This window comes from Rhincodon typus, chromosome 5 (assembly GCF_021869965.1).
Source record: "Rhincodon typus isolate 14 chromosome 5, sRhiTyp1.1, whole genome shotgun sequence".
NCBI lineage: Eukaryota > Metazoa > Chordata > Chondrichthyes > Orectolobiformes > Rhincodontidae > Rhincodon > Rhincodon typus.
The window spans coordinates 119,039,659-119,057,254 of NC_063336.1; the positions used below are offsets into that span (position 1 = coordinate 119,039,659).

At 38.0% G+C, this 17,596-nt stretch overlaps 1 protein-coding gene across 1 annotated transcript in view; it reads right to left on the reverse strand.

Annotated features, from left to right (window-relative positions):
* The window catches only part of LOC109915833 (dystrobrevin beta), a 432,998-nt gene that overhangs the window by 356,947 nt on the left and 58,455 nt on the right, over positions 1 to 17,596 (reverse strand). The window contains exon 2 of the mRNA XM_048597128.1: positions 8,289 to 8,356. Coding sequence (XP_048453085.1) covers positions 8,289 to 8,355 — 67 coding nt within the window. The 5' untranslated portion in view covers position 8,356. The remainder of the gene's footprint in view (positions 1 to 8,288; positions 8,357 to 17,596) is intronic.

The following is a 17,596-nucleotide window of genomic DNA, read 5'->3' on the forward strand; positions in this document are numbered from 1 at the left end:
GAAAGAAAGCATGCAGAGAATAATTCATTTCTTTTATTTGTCAATGTATGAGAGAAGCCTAACTAGAAATATAAAAGCATTTGGTAACAGTTTCAAGCATTTAAAATCAAAACAATGAATTAAATTGATGTTGATCACCTTGAGAATGACACTGTAAGATTAATAATAGGAAACTGTGAAATGGCAAAACTGGTGAACAGATATTTTGTTGCTGCCTTCTCTGCCAAAAAGATATCTGATAAAATGCCACATTAAAACTTTACTGCCCAAAATCAGTGCTCATGGTGTAGCAGCAACATATTAGCACACACCGAGGATTGGGTTAGCTCCCAATAAAGGGGACAGAAAAGGGATCAGTCAACCATTTTCAGGAAAGCAAAATGCAATTGGTGGAGTGACACAGGGATCAGTACTAGGGCCTCAATGACTTACATTCTTACATTGATATAGATTGTAAGTTGCCAAGTGGATATCAAAAAATTCTATAAACTGTTATTTTGATAGGTTATTGAGCGGCAGACATTTGGGATATAGAGTATAATGTGAAAATATATAATGTTAATTTGTCTGCTTGGGCAGAAAGAAAAGCAGTATGGTTTTTAAATGGAGACACAACACAGAACTCCATTGTAAAAGATACACTGGTGTATGGGTCACAAAAAGTTGGTATGCAGACACTGCAAGTGATTCAGATAGCAAATAGAACGCTGATGTCTATTGTGGGATGAAGTATCAAAGTAGGAAGTCCTAATAAAGCCATATAGCATCTGAGTGTCATCATATGTGGAGCACTGAAGTTTTAGTCCCCTCATTCCAGAAAGAGTATAATTATAAACAGTTCAGAGCAAGTTCACTCGTTGATTCCTGGGATGAAAGGGTCTTCACTCGTGGAAAAATTGAGTAGATTGAGCCCATTTCAATTTGAATTTAAAACAATGAGAAGTGATCTTATTAAAGTACAGGACTTTGAGGGGATTTGACAGCGTGGGTGTTGAGGGGATATTTCTTCTTGGTGAGCAGAGTCTCAAACCAGAGGCCAGAGATTAAAAATCAGGATCTCCTACTGAAGACCGAGACAAAAATATTTCCTCTAAGGGTCATTTGTCAGTGGAATTCTCTTCTCAAAAATATGGAGGCTGAATCACTGAATATCTTCAAGGCTGAGTTACATAGATTTTTGTTAAAGGAGCAGTCAGGAGAGGGGAGTTAAGGCTGGAGTCCAATCAGCCATGATCTTATTGAGTAGTGGAGCAGGCTATCCCTGCTCTAATTCTTGTGTATCCCTAAGGCTGTACTTTGTCACAGATCCCATAAGATCCCAATGAAAGATTCTTTAAAGATCCTGTTTTACGTTTGTTACAATCTGCAGCTTTTGTGGATTCCTACTACTTTCTATTTTTGCCCAGTTTCTTCATCAACAATGTGAATTCAAAATTTAATAGTATACAGCACTATCAAGTGTCAGCTATTCTAAAAGTAATTTGATTACCAAACAAAGTCCATGATTGTCCACAATTTTTACTAACATTTGTACAATCTTTTGACATAAAGATTCTCCCCAAACTTCACCATATCAAAATTACATTGTTAACAATGCTGTTTTACCCATCTTGCTTGCAAACCATTTTTTTCACTTCGTGCACTTTGTTTAAATTCTCTCCCACTTTTCGCATTTCTTTCATTCCTTCATGGGGTACAAGGACAGCTGGAAAGCTGAAGATTTATAGCCCTTCCCTTTTTGCCCTTGAAAAGGAAGTGCTTGGTAACCTTTTTGAACTGCTGTAAAAGGTTCTGTAAAACTGTGGTAAAAGGTTCTACTGCAGTGCTGTTAAGTGCAGAGTGGTTTCTAGGATTGTGACCCAGTGAAGACAATGTGACACATATAGTTGCATGTTACAATGGTACATGGATTGGAGAGGCACTTGCAGATGTTGGTGCTCCTATATGCCAGCTGCCCTTTTCCTTCTGAAAGGTTGGGTAGTGCAGTCCTAGAGATGTTTGTTAATTATTGCATACATATTGTAGAGAGCAGCCTTTGTGCACCAAAGGCAGAAGAGGTAATTGTTTAAGATGATGGATTAGATGCCAATCAAAGAAGCTGCACTGTCCTGGTTTTCAGCTTCCCCATCCAGCCAATTGGACAGTATTCCAGCACAATCCTGACTTGTACATGCTTTGGGGAGTCATAAAGTGAGTCACTCACTGCAGAATACCCACCTTCTGATCTACTCTTATAGTCTTAGTGTTTATGTAGCTGATCAATTTAACTTTCTAATCAATGGTAACCATAAACTGGCATCAAAACATGCGTAAAATGACAAATAGCAGCAAGCAATCTTCCCAGCAATGCTATCAATGTCAGAACATGCCTCGCTCAGGTGAAGATTCTTTGCTTTATACAGATCTTGATTAACAACTTGGTTCCCAAGAATTATTTGGAGAGTTTCTAGGAAAGCAGAAGTCTCCCTCCACCTCCCTCCACCAAAGTGAATAAAATATTGAAATACTCGTGTGTTTAAAAAGCTTCTATGTAAACAATCTTTTCCAAACTAGCAGAATGGAAATAATTCGCAAAGCTGGATGGCACACGTTGTTCAAAGCAGTTGAGTGTGAAAATAATTAGTATGTGAGTAAAGATCCACAGTTCCCTGTGTTGTATAACTAAGAAAATATTTTGATTGGTCTCCTTCAGATTCAAAGTAACCAAACTTTACCATTATAGTTTCGCTCCCTTAGTTGGTCCTTATTCCATTACAAAATCAGTGTTCCTTGATCTAAATCATTAAGGAGGAAAGAAAGCCGAGGGCCCAGTACAGATCTTTAGACACTAGTATCTGTCACTGTGCCAATCAGAAAACAAACTTTATATTCCCATTCTATATCCTATCTCCCAACGAATTATCAATCCATATTCTGCAGCTGTATCCAATTTTATGCACTTTACCTTTTGCTTTGATCACTTATGTATAACGATATTAATGACTCTGGAAGACCATGTAAACACTCCTGAGTCCACCACACTAACTGGCTTACTAAGAAATTAACTACACTTCAGAAACCCATATTTACCCTCTTTTACTGCTGATACTTGTACTTTAGATTATTAGATAGATTTTAGTGAATTCTGCACAAATTTTGAAATAAGAGATCTGTCATCGCTTGGTTTCTCACTCTTTTGAATTGTAAAGAAATATTTGCAATGTTCGCACGTCTTCCTCTCAACACATTTATAAAACTTTAGCTCTCATCTTTGAAATTACTCAAATTGTTTTTTCTCATGTTTCCTTTTTACACATTTTACTTTCTCTCTACTTTTCCTTACATTTTATAAGCCTCTCTGTTTAGTCTGCTCCTCCTTCATCTGTCATGTTGACCATAGTTGCTTAACTGTACACCTGGAGACTTTGCCTTTTAGTTGTCTATACTAGGCTCACTTGAAGCAAATAATTCTTTGAATACTTCCCACCGTTTGTCTGCAAGTTTCCCCATTAACACCCGAGTCCGTATGACATTGACCAAAGGAATTTTCATTTCTTCAAAGTTTGCCTTACTTAACGTTAATACCTTGATACTTAACTCTCCCTTCCCCTTTTCAAATGTAGCATCATTCAATCACAGTCATATAGCATAAACACTGGCCTTTCGGCCCACCATGTCTATGCCAACCTTCAAACACCAAACTACATTAATCCCATTTACATCCACTTGGTCCATAGCCTATTATGTCCTGGCATTTTAAGTGCTCAACCAGACACTTCTTAAATGTTAAGAGTACCTGCCTCCAAAACCCTCTCAGGCAGCACATATATCTACTACCCTCTGTGTGAAAACTTTTTCTCAGATCTAAACCACTTGTTCCTAACCTTAAACTGATGTCCCTAGTCTTAGACATGTCTACCATATGGAAGATTGTCATGATCTATTCCATCTCTGCCTCTCATTATTTTGTAAACATCAGTCAGATTCCCCCCAGCCTCCTCTGCTCTAAGGAAAGCAAACCCAGCCTATCCAGAGATAGTAAGAACTGCCAATGCTGGAGTCTGAGACAACAAGGTGTGGAGCTAGAGGAACACAGCAGGCCAGGCAGTATCAGAGGAGCAGGAAAGCTGACGTTTCGGGTCCTCTGATGCTGCCTGGCCTGCTGTGTTCATCCAGCTCTACACCTTGTTATCCCAGCCTATCCAGTCTCTCCTCAGAACGGAGACATTCCATGCCAGGCAACATCCTGGAAAAGCTCCTCTTCACCCTCTCCAGTGCAATCACATCCTTCTGATAGAGTGGCAACCAGAACTGCACACAATACTCGATCTGTGGCCTGACCAATGTTTTATAAAGTTGTAATGGACTTCATTGCTCCAATATACGACACCTCAACTAATCAGGCAAATAATCCGAATGCCACCTTCACACCATGACACCTTCAATGCTCTATGGACTTGTACACCAAGGTCTCTTTGTTCATTATTGATAAGAAAATGATTCTGAACACTTCTTAGACTTGCATTTCCCTTACTATTTCAGCTGTATTACTTAGCCCAGGCCATGTAAAAAACAAAATCTGTCAATATAATCATTGTTTTTGTTATGTGTTTTTTATTTAATCTCAGTACTTATACATTTCTCAACTGGGCGGGATGGTGGCTCAGTGGTTAGCACTGCTGCCTCACAGCGCCATGGACCAGAGTTCAATTCCACCCTCGGGTGACTGTCTGTGAGGAGTTTGCACATTCTCCCCGTGTCTGTGTGGGTTTCCTCCGAGGTGCTCCGGTTTCCTCCCACAGTCCAAAAGATATGCAGGCTAGGTGGATTGGCCATGCTATAGTGCCCATAATGTTCAGGGAGGTGTAGATTAGGTGGGTTATAGGGGGATGGATGCTCTGAGGTTCAGTGTAGACTTGTTGGGCTGAAGGGCCTGTTTCCACACTGTAGGGATTCTATTCTATTCTATCTCACTATTATCAGGTGACGTGTAGACGACACTTACCGATGAGTCTTGCATCAACAGCCAACCTTACCAATGACACTCTTATCCCATGAATAAACAAAGAAACCAAATAAAGAGCTCCTGTTAGAAGGCTGTGGGTTCAATCCCCATTTCTGGCACTGGAACCCAATCTCTTGATTAGTTTAATTGATCAGTCATCTCAGGAATGACCTTCATTTGTGACAATCATTCTGGTTGAAATAAAATTCACAGCGATCAAGTACATGATGAAATAAATTTCAAATACATAAAGTTTCCATTAGAAATGGGATTATGCCAGAAGAATGTACAGTGGCCACAGTAATACCCATTTTCAAATGGACAGACTATGCCAAACAGGGTCCAAATCGACAGCTTTGCTCAGTCTGTAAACATGGCCCTGATCTTCCAGTCACTCGTCATTTCACTACACCACCTTGCTCTCATGCTCACATGTCTGACCTATGTCCTACTGAAGTTCCCCAGCGAAGCCCAGCACAAGTTGGAGGCACATCATTTCATTTTGTTTTGGCACTTCACAGCCTTCAGGACTCAACATTGAGTTCAATAACTTCAGACCAAGAACACTCTCTTCCATTTTGGTACTTTGTTTTTCTTCATTGCTATAACTTGTTTCATGCTTTTGCTTTCAATTACAGCTGACAAAATCACCTCTTAACACCTTCTCTGGACCTATGTTCTGTATATTCTCTACAAATCGTAACACTCCCCTTGTCTTTTGTTCTTTTGGACTCCAATCTTCCTCTCATTTTTCCCTAACCTTCCCCTCTGTTCCATTGACTCTGCACCCTGTGCCCCCATTCCCAGCCCCTAGAACATAAATTCCATTACATTTCTATCCCTCTTCAGTTCCAAAGAATCATATTGAATTATTAACTGTTTCATATATGCTGTCAGACCTGCTGAGTTTCTCCAGCAATTTCTGATTTTATGTTAATTACAGATCAGTACATTGAACACTTTTGTTTGGTAAAATGTTTGCACTTTTTATGAAATATGAAATTACAAAATGCCAAGCTAAAGAACAAATACAGATTTTGATAGGCGGATGGATGTTGCACCATTATTTAAAAAGGCGTCACTTAGAAAAGGAATGGGTTAATCAGTCCTATGCAGCATCGTTTTGTTAAGGGGTCATGCCTTACTAACTTAGTTGAATTTTCCGAGGAATCAAGGAGGATTGCTGAGAGTAGTTCAGTGGATGTTGGCTACATGGCTACATAAGGCATTTGACACAGTCCCATAAAGCAGATTGATCAGAAAAGTAAAGCCAAATAGAATAGAAAGCAATGTGGTGAATTGTGAAAAGATTGAATAGGCTAGTGTCGTTTTCCTTAGAGAAGGCTGAGGAGTGACTTAATTGAGGTGTAAAAAGTTCTGAGGGGGGCATAGGCAGAATAGAGAGGACCTGTTACCTCTAGTGGAGAAGTGAATTACTGGGCCACAGATTTAAGGTGCTTGGTAGAAGGTTTAAATGGGAATTAAGAAAGCACATTTTTACCCAGAGGGTGGTTGGTATTTGAAATTCAGTGCCTGGTTTAGTAATTGAAGCAGAAACCCTCAACTATTTAAAATGTGCTAAGGTCTTTACCTGGCCCGATTAGATGGGAAGGTTGATTTGTTTATTTTTAACACCTCAGCCAGTGCAGATGTGATGGGCCAATGGCCCCTTTCCATGCCATAACTTTTCTATGGTGCTAGGGATTATATTTTATCAATCCGCTAAAGTTCCTGGAGGGTGATATTGACAGAAATATTTGGGGGAAAACAGTGCCAAGTAGGATTTCATGAAGCATTAGACAAGGTACCACACTGGATATCAGTGCAGAAGATTAAAAGTTTATGGAATTTGGGAGCAAACTAAAATAAAAATAGATTCAAGGGAAAGGAACAGAGAATCAGAATTGAGGACAGTTTTCCAGAGTGTTTGAACGCATATTCCATTGTGCTGCAGTGTTTTGTTCAGGACCCTTTTGTTTACTGTGTACATCAACAGTTTGCATACAGGGCTACAGGAATTAGTATCTATATTTGTAGGTGATTTAAATAGGAAGCATTGTAAATAATTCTGATCAAAGGAAATTGAAAGGGCATGATGATAGAATAAGCAAATATGAAGCAGGTGGAAACTATTTCAACCAATACGAAGTGATACATTTTGGTTTAAAAGTCATAATTACACTTTGAATGGGGTAAAGCTCAGTGCTATAGGATAAACAAGTTGAGAAGGAAAGGTGAATCCAGCTATAATACCTAAAGGCAGAATGCTGATGCACTAAAAGATGGTACAGCACAGTTTCACTTAGATGCCGTCCTGGTTCGAGAAACAGAAAGAGCAAGTAGTAAAGTTGAGACAGTTTCTGAAAACACAACTCGCTGCTGCAGAAAGGCGGCCAACATCATCAAAGACACATCACACCCTGGTAATGATCTCCTACAACCTCTTCCATTAGGCAGAAGGTACAGAAGCCTGAACACATGCACAAGTTCAGGAATAGCTTTTTTCCAGCTGTACATCCTTTGCTTGCTGTGATGTGCCTGTACCGCTCGTAAACAAAGCTTTTCACTGTATTTCGGTACACGTGACAATAAAATCAATCAATCCAAAAAAAAAAATCAAAATCAATCAACCATTAGAGCAGAGAGCATGATGACTTTTAATTTCCCCAGAGCTGAGAGACTGTGGATTGCACATTCAATGGCTGTGGTACAGGCCATTTCGATGTGCTAGAATAGAATGGATGGGCAGTTAAAGAAAAGGTCAGTGGATGTATGGGAAAACAAACATATTTAGAATTAGTTCCAGGGCACATTTGGGAGATAAAGTGAAAAACAGGCTGGTTAGGCCAAACAACTCATTTCTGTATAATCTGCAACAGCTCGCTTCCATTCAGCACACCGCTCCATATTCTAAGGTACAAGCTGTAATTTCCCTGTTGCTTTTGAATTGGCCACAGAAAGGTATAAAACCCAATAGTAAAGTCATGTCAAGACTAATTTCCTCTCCTTTTGTGATCCTGCAAAAACACATATCTAATTTTCACAATCACTCTCTATTCCTGGAAATACTGCAGTGTCAATGGAGAATTCGCCTGTTAGGAAACAATAGCAACTGCCCATTCTGCTAATCCACTGCAAAACAATACAACTGGTTTACTGTACAATAGCTTGATAGGCTTTTAAATAATCCACTTTTACATCTCCATTTGAACAATGACATCATTTTTCAGGTATTAACAGGAATTACACACAGCTCTATGTCTTCAATACACACGACTTTATTTTAGAATTACAAGATACTCACTCATATCCATAAATAGCTGCCTCTTCTCGGCCATAGTCTTTCCTCTTCTCCCACACTCCTCAATCATCCTAGTGAAGGAAAAATAAGTAACTGTTTGAAGTAGCATATTAGCAGATTCTGAAAATAAGATTTTTTTCACGAATATCATCTATCTGTATCTTATGTATCTTCAGGTATGCCACTGGAGCTCTTCCCAGCTAGAACCACTAGAGAAAAAAAATACCCTTACTTATTGTCCTTAACCTAGGTAAAAGTGCACAAGCCATACACTTCAAATCAAAACACAAACTTTATGGTTAGCAAATTAATGTGTCAGCCTCTGGCTACAGGAAAAATGACTGTAGTCATTTTGGGTGGGTGCAATCCAATGGAAAGTGTCCTTTGATACAGTTCACCAATCTAGAAGGCAGATAAACTGAACCAACTGTAACAGCTTCACATCAATACTCACTCAACTTCACCAAGAAGCTAGTTGCTCGTAATTCAATTATTTGCTTCATATCCTAGTTCAGTGATGTTTAAATGGAAATGTTCAAATTATTGACAAAAATATCATATCAAAACATTGAGTCTCAAACAAGAAGACAACAGAAGCAAAAATAAGCCATTTAGCACTTTGAGCCAGAATTCAATAATAATCAGTGCTGATCTATGACCTAACTCCAAAATCCCACATCTGCTCCCCTGTCCCTCAATAGCTTTCGATAACTACGATCTATCAATCTCAGCTTTCAAATCAACAATTGATTTTTTTTGTTTTATTCATTCACAGTCTGAGGGCATTGTTGGCTAGGCCATTATTTATTGCCCATTCCTAATTTCCCAGAGAGCAGTTAAGAGTCAATCACATTGCTGTGGGTCTGGAGTCACATGTAGGCCAGACCAGGTAAGGGTCGCAGTTTTCTTCCAGAAACAGCAGCAGTGAGCCAGGTGGATTTTTCCTGACAGATGACAATGGTTTTATGGTCGTCATTCGGCTCTTAATTCCAGATTTTAGGATTGGCGCAACACAAATAGATTAAAACACAAAACAATGAGCTATCCTCAACCAACAGACTCTGTTCTACCCACCACTCAAATTTATAAATCTGCTTCGATGTGGATCTTGTACAATGACATACCTTTGCTTTAATATCCACACTACAGCTGATCAGCTTTTAGTTGCTTGCTGCAGAGCTAGTGGGTCAAAATCACACATTAATAAGAAAAGCTGCAACGCTATACAAAATTCAAACCAATCTCTAAAGCTGGACCAGATAGCACAAGGGAAATATTACTTTCAAAAGCAAAGCAACATTTTTGTGAAAATAATTGGAGTTTTAATGTAAGCTCACTGATGGGACATACATCGTGTCCAATCTTATATTTTAAGCAAGTATTTCAATTGGATCAGTATTTTCATGTTGATGTTTGCAGAATTAGAGAAACAGAGCTTCAGTGAGTTAAATTCACTTTCAAATACATTGTACTAATATAATATCTTATTTTTAATTTACCTGTGCTAAAATCTTAAGCTCATCTCCTATAACATCAGACATTAAAGTACTGGCAACTTAATGGCAAATACATTAATTCAACTAGATACCTGAATGAACCCTGTACAAGAAAACAGAACAGGAAGGTCTCCCACAGCTGTTCTCATACTTATTGCATTCTTCAAATAAAAGCAAGCTAACTGTGCAGTCTAGATTAAGCCCAATGATTGATGGAAGTTCAACGTTAGAAATTAATAGTGAAAGGTAGAGCAGATCCACTTCAATGTTATCGCATACACCATGCCACTCTTGTTCCCACATGTTACTGAAAATCAGTGTTTGCGGTTCCAACCTTTACGTTCACAAACCAAAATAAAAGGAAAATGAGTAACTTACTCAGCAACTTTACTAAAAGTTGTGCCAGAATGTGTTCTAAGTATACAAGTTTGACCCACGTAAGAAAATCTAACTTTTGTTATAGTATTATAAAGAGAGTTACACACCATAATAACATTGCTGCTATTAAATGCATAAGAAAGAAAAAGGTTCACTAAGTGAAGAAAATGATCAAGAAGTTTTAGATATCTAGAGTCTTCATGGTACAGATGGCAACAATCTGGCCAGTGGTAGATATCCTCAGAGCAGTCCAGTCAGTCCCACTCCCCAACATGATCTCCACGATCCTGCAAGTTTATTTCCTTCAACTGCACATCTGATTTTCTTTTAAAATTCAAGATTGCTTCTGCATCCACCATCCTAACAGGCAGAGGTCTACATCATCACCATTCCCTGTATGAAAATAAGTTCATGTCCCCAGCACTTCTTGACCAAGATCTTAAATCTGTAGACCTAGACCTTGTCCCATCACAATGGGCTGCATTTTCCATCATCTACATCTCCAAACATTCTTCATAGAGATGACATTCACAGAAATTAGGTCAGTGTCTCATTCTGGACTTCGCAAAAGAGTTCAGCTCTGCGGCAGACTGGGAGGATAGTGGGAATACTGAACATAAAGTGAAAGACCAATGAGATGCAAAATGCAGAATACTAGCATAAGAATTTATCAGGAAGTGCTAAAGATGGCGAGACAGATGGCATCAATAGTTTGTGTCTCACAGCTATAAATATCAAGTGTGGCTGAGGCTGTGAAAGCATTGCAATAATGGAAACAGCAATACAATATTTTTAAAATGCAAGTGTAGAACTTTACAAGCTTTGATTAATTGTAGAGCCTTTGAGGCAATGTCATCCTACTTACACTACTGAAGGATCATTGATCATGAACAATGGATATCGATTAATAAAATCAACTTTGAGATAAAACGGCTATAAATACCAGAAACAGTGGGCTGGTGAGACTGTGAAATGAAGACAGAGTAACTACTAGGTAGGCTTCAGAAATGAAGGAGGATCCACTTCCAAACCTATATATTACACAAATAATCAGAATGTAAACACTAATGTACTATGTTTCACAGATATTTTGATGCCCTACTTATAATACAGAAAGTATTTCTGTTACATACATATATCATAGATTCAAACTCTAAGAGGTACGGACAGAGGAAATAAGGAGAAAATGTTCTCACTCTCAAAAGGACCAAGAACAAAAGGGCACAGATTTTAATGTAATTAGTAAAAGGAGGGAGAAAGTTATGAGGAAAAACTTCTTCAGTGAATGATCAGAGCTTACATTGCACGACCAGAAAATGCAGCGGAGGTAGGTTCAATGAAAAGGAAATGGGACGACTATCTGAAAATAGAACAATACACAAGGTTATGGAGAGAAGTTAGAAGAATGGCATTGAGGTAGATGCTCATTGGAGAGCAGGTGCATATACAACAGGACAAATGGCCTCCTTCCACACTGTAACACCTCTGCAATCAGCAAGTTGTCTGCTTTATTCAAGGACATCATAAACGCACATTCCTATCATTCCCCCCATCCCACTGACCCCACTCCCCACACCCAAAATCGTCATCATTCCAGAGACTTTCTCATAAACCTTTGCTTCCACTCAAAGATCCACATAACTTTTCTGAAGTGTGGTGTCCATACTGGACTCTATCTGGGATGTAACCTTGGCTTTATAAGGTTCGTTATAACTGCTCTGCTTTTGCATTCATGCTCTTATTTATGAAGCCAAGATCCCATATGCTTTGAGATAACAAGGTGTAGAGCTGGATGAACACAGCAGGCCAAGCAGCATCAGAGGAGCAGGAAAGCTGATGTTTCTTCTTCAGAATTCTGAATTCTGATCTCTGAAGAAGGGTCCAGACCTGAAACGTCAGCTTTCCTGCTCCTCTGATGCTGCTTGACCTGCTGTGTTCATCCAGCTCTACACCTTGTTATCTCAGATTCTCCAGCATCAGCAGTTCCTACTATCCCATATGTTTTGCTAGCTCCTCTCTGAACATAATCAATTATATTCAAAGAGCAATGCACATCGCTCCCAAGCTCGCTCTGTTCTTGCACACTCTTTAGAATTGTGTTAATGAGTCTACATTGTCTCTCCCACCTCTTCTGCCAAAATGCTTCACCTCACAATCTCTTTAAATAATTTACATTAAACAAAGAAATCAGTGGTCACATCACCCCTGTGGAACTCCAGTCTGAAAGAATAATCAATCATGACTGTCCTTTTCCTGTCCTTAAGCCAAATTTTCCTTACCCATTTGTGCACTGGCCTATCTAATCCATAAGCCTCAATTCTGTTAAAAAGCCTTATAAGTAGTATTTTGTCAAACATTTTGTTAAAAACCATATAAACACATGTAAATCCCTTCATTAACCTGCTCTGCTACTCCAAAAAATTCAATTAGATTAGTGAAGCATGATCTGCCCTTTACAAATCTGCGCTGGCTATTAATCACATTCAGTTCAATTCAATTAACTCATCTTCTGAGTGCCTGCAGAATTCCTCCCCCTCACCCCAATTCAGATTCCAAAGCATTACCTACACAAGACTATATGGCCTGTAGTTACAAGGAAGTAATGATTTACACTTAAAAGATAAAAGTAGAGAAATCTTGGAAATAACCAACAGGTCCTCAGCATCTGAAGAGGCAAAAGAAAGTCAATCTAAGAACGGACTTGAATCCAAAACCTTCACCCACCTTTTTACAGACACTGACAGACTTTGTTCCACTTCCATACTGCCAGCACACTTTTGAAGTTCACAGCATGGTTTACTTACAAAGTAATTTTCAAATCATTCTGCAGGAGTACACTGTTTTACATAGTTACACATTGTATTTATTGGCACTGTTGATTCATGTTCCTTAAATTGTAGGGCATATAAAGCTGTACACCTTAAATAAACAAAGCATAATATGGTTGGAAGGTCTACATGCAGTGGCGTAAGGCACTGCACAAATTAAAATTCATGAAAAGTTACAACAAGCAATTTGAACATAGCAAAACTGAGGAATAAATGTGGGCTAAGCCATTGAAGAATCCCATGCTCTTTCTCAAATACTATCATGCACCTGAATAGACAGGTGGGATCTCAATTAATGTTACATACAAGTAACACCTCAAACGGCCAATTAGCATTGACCTTGACATAAAATGACAAAAAGAGTCAAGTCATCCCAGAATAGCCAACCCAGCAAAGTCTTGCTATTCAATATTCAGCGAGCATCGATAGAGGCTGATTAATCAAAGACCTTAGGTCAAAATAAGAATTCAGTTTCTCGAGTGTGTGTTTCTTGAAAATGTAATTACTCTAATTTTCAAGTGTTTTGGGTGTTGTAAAGCTGTAATTGGAAGAAAAACTTGCATATCTCAACTCACCACTGACAATGGGTGAGGAATAAGCCATCAATCTTTGAGCCTGCTCCTGTCATCCATTTAGATCATCACTAATTATCTATGATCGATGACAATTTCCTGCTCCATCCCCATTTCCCTTTGAGGTCATTAGTGTACCAAATGTCACTTTGTCTTCAGCATGCTTAATAACTGAGCTTCAAATGTCAAATATTCATTACCGTCTGAACGAAGAAATTGCTCGTCATTTCAATCTTAAATGGCTTCCCCTTAAAATGAGATTATGGTCCTGGGCTCAGCTGCCAGGGAATTTATCTATATTCACCTGTCACACCCTGTAAGAATATTCTAAGCTTGATGAAATCACCATTAATTCTTCAAAATTCAATATAACTCAGTTTCTTTAATCTCTCCTCACAAGTTAACCCCACCATTCCAAGGATTATGTCCATGAAGCTCTATTGAACTCCCTCCATGCCAAGTATATTTGTCCAGGGATAAGGAGACCAAAGCCGTACAGAAACAATCAGGTATGACTGCACCTCGGATCTGTACTACTGCACCAAGACAGCTTTACTGCTGTACGTAACATCTTCTGTTAAGATCAAAGACTCATCACCCTCTGATGAAGGTCAATATACCATCTGGCTGCCTGATTGCCCCTTTATCTAAGTTGTGAAGACACAAAACCCAGAAACTAAGGTTTGTATACGAAACTGTTTTATTTTTATTTCTCCTTAAATGCACATCAAGGTGCCATGGGATCTTAAGACCCATGGCCAGGTACTGTAAAAGTGAGATTATTCTATTGTTTTACCCATAATGTGATAAATTATGAGGCTGCACAGGAGCTCAGAACATGCAGATTGCAATCACAGTTTTTCAATTCAAGATAAGGAGACTCTAGTTGGAATTTATTTAAATTGCTCATGTCCAACGAAGCCACAAAGTGGAATATTTTATCAACACAAAAATATTTTATCAAAGCAAAAATGTTTTGATCTAAGAAATGAATGAGCAGTTTTTCCCGCATTGTGTAACTGGTATCAGATGACAGGGTCCCTTTAAAAGAGGTAATAGAGAAGACACTGATTTCCCCATCTTATGACAAAGGGCAAAAGTTTAAGGCACAATCAAACTGGATAGAGTACATTAGAAAATGTTTTATATGGTGAAATTGGTTCTGATAAAGAGTATTGAGGTTCCATGTACCAACCTATTTGACAAAGAAAGCATGGCCACTTTTCTTTGAACGCAGGACTAGCTTAACCCAATTATGGTTGAAGTAAACTTGGCCCTTTAGTCAGCTTTACCTTTTAATCACTTGTTAATGCTCCAGAAAATCCTACAGTGCCCTTGAACATCCAGCTTCACTTACACAGCTGAATTATAAACATGGCCATTTATCTTTTTAGCTCCCACTACCTGCAACTATCTTGCTGTAGCAAGGAGAAGTTGTGAAGTTGTACTTTCCATACAATTGAATGGAGTTTGCAGAACAAATTGGTAAACCGTAGGAAAATGAATGAGGTCATTTTCTATTTTGTTTATATCTAAGCTAATCTAGCAAGGAATTGAGTAATTATAATTAATTTTTTGTTTAGTTAATTTTGACTGTTCACAAACCTGAGAGAACAGACAAATGCAAAGATAAGATTTTAATTTACAAAGTTTCAGTTACAATCTTCAAACCAGGACTTTCAGAGTGTTCAAATTGGATGAATTTATTGGCATGTTATATTGCAACATGCATTATGTGCAAGGCAAGTCTCCTGCTATAACAGTATTATTTAACAATAGGCAATGGGCAGCAATGCCCAAAAAACAGGAAAGGAAGTTACTCAATTTTGTGTTGCCAATGTTTATGTGGTCTCAAATGTTCAGAGGTGTTCCCTTGATATGATCTAATTTTGTAAAGAGCCTATGAGTTGCAGCAACATCTATAAGAATTTCCACAAGAAAAGTAAAACTGCTCTTAGTACAGGAACAAAAATGAAAGATTTCATGACTCTTATGTAGGGCAAGTGTAACTGTTACTCATTGTTATAACCGGTTGAGGGAGGATCGTTTGGCTTCTGTCTGTATAAATTGCTCAGTCTGTCATAACAAGAACATTTGAATTTCTTTTCAACAGACAGCTATTTCTCTATTCAATTAAAATGAAGTTAACAAGTCCATCAGAAACAATAAGGCTACAGGTACAAGGTTTTCTTGAGTTCAAAATAAGAGCAATTTTACGAGTCAACTCTAAGAAATACCATATGAAAGGTGGAACATTAAGCACACATAAATACAAAATATTTGAAAGAAGTGATTTAGAGTCATTGGACATCCTGGAGATGTAAGGTTTTAACCCAAGGCCACCGTAGGTAGCCTATGTCTTGGATCAACAGCAGCAATAAATATTGTAGATACTTTTGATTTCTGTGTGTTCGGACTTTTTTTTTTCAATTTACTTTGTCACTCAGTTTTGTTCAGCTTGAGAGAGCAAAATATATCTTATTTATATATGCCCATGTCTGGCTTCATTGCCTGCAAGCTACATAATTGCAGATGATTTCTCTACCTCAAATATGTGAAACTTAAAGGTTTAAATCAAACAGGAGATGCAGCTTTCTGCATTCCAGGCTGATGTCAATCTCTTCTGTGAAAAGGTGAATTTCAGGTCAGTCTGCTTACTGTCTATTCATTGCTAGGCTCATGCTGTAGCCCTTTGAAATTCAGTCATTTTATTTTTACAAAACATTTCAGTTCATGAGAGTCTCGCATATTACAATCAGATGATGAAAGTGATATATTCATGATCCAGATTTTATCACAGTCATGGTATCATACATTAAAACCTTTGGCCGTTGAAAGGTTTGGAACAAGGATAGAATAATGACACCATCCATTCAAAATACTTCTTTAATTATTATTTATACCTGAAGTTTGAAGATGACGTGTTATTAGAAAGTTTTAACTCCCTCAAGCACAAACCTGCAACATCAAGAACATAATGCAACTGTATAATGGTTTAGTTTCTTCAGCAAGGCATCCAGCAACTGAATCTATCTAGAAGCAATCTCTGCATTGCAGCAATGATGCCCCTTCAAGAGGGAAGCACAGTCCTGAAACCAAATGGAAACTTATTTGCTCAGCATTTTGTGTGACGGATATCACATGTAGTATCAAATATTATCTGACCTGAATAAATTCATATTTACAGCATTATCCATTTTCTGTTCTAAATCGGTGAATTAAAATATTTATATTCTCAACTGTCAATGAGGGGCAGTTTAAATAAAGAATAGTGGTCAACATCTAGCAATAATTCCAACTCAGAAATCCTATTGGTAATGTTTTACCTGCAGAGAATATAAATCTCTCCAGTATGAGGCAGTTCTGCCTACCTGGGCATAAAGTTGTAGTATGAAATATCGGTTTCAAAGTTTGCTATAACATTGGAAGAACAGATTAAACTGGATTGATAGTTATAGGATAAGAGCTATTCTTGTACTGATAAAAAAGAGTATACACCTGAAAAATTAATCTATATTTCATAGATGCTGATAGGTCTGTTTTCAGTTGCAATTCCCAGCATTTTCTGCATATTTTCCTTCATCCAAGAGCCATTATGCATCAATAAATTATAACTTCTGGAATTAAAACAGACTGTTGGAAAGAACACTTGCAAATAGCCTTACATCAGCATTCCACAGATCGTTGCAAGCAGCAATTAAGGTGTAAAGAAAGCAAGCAAAAAGTGATAAAATAAATCCAGCTTATTTCACACAACAAATTCAATGATGTTTGGCCAGTTGTCTGTGCTACCACTGTCAATGCTTGGTTACACTTTGCAAGTCGAATGGATTTCTTTTTGACTAAAACTGTTTAAAAGGTATTATTTACATAGTTTTACTAAAATGGTACAAAATATTATATTTTAAAGGAAATAAATCCATTCATCCCAAGAAGCATAAATAAACTAGGAAATGAATCACTTCCGATATTGGTGATTGCTTAAGATTGAAGAGGAACTCACTAAATCAAAAGATAATAAGGTATAGAGCCGGAAG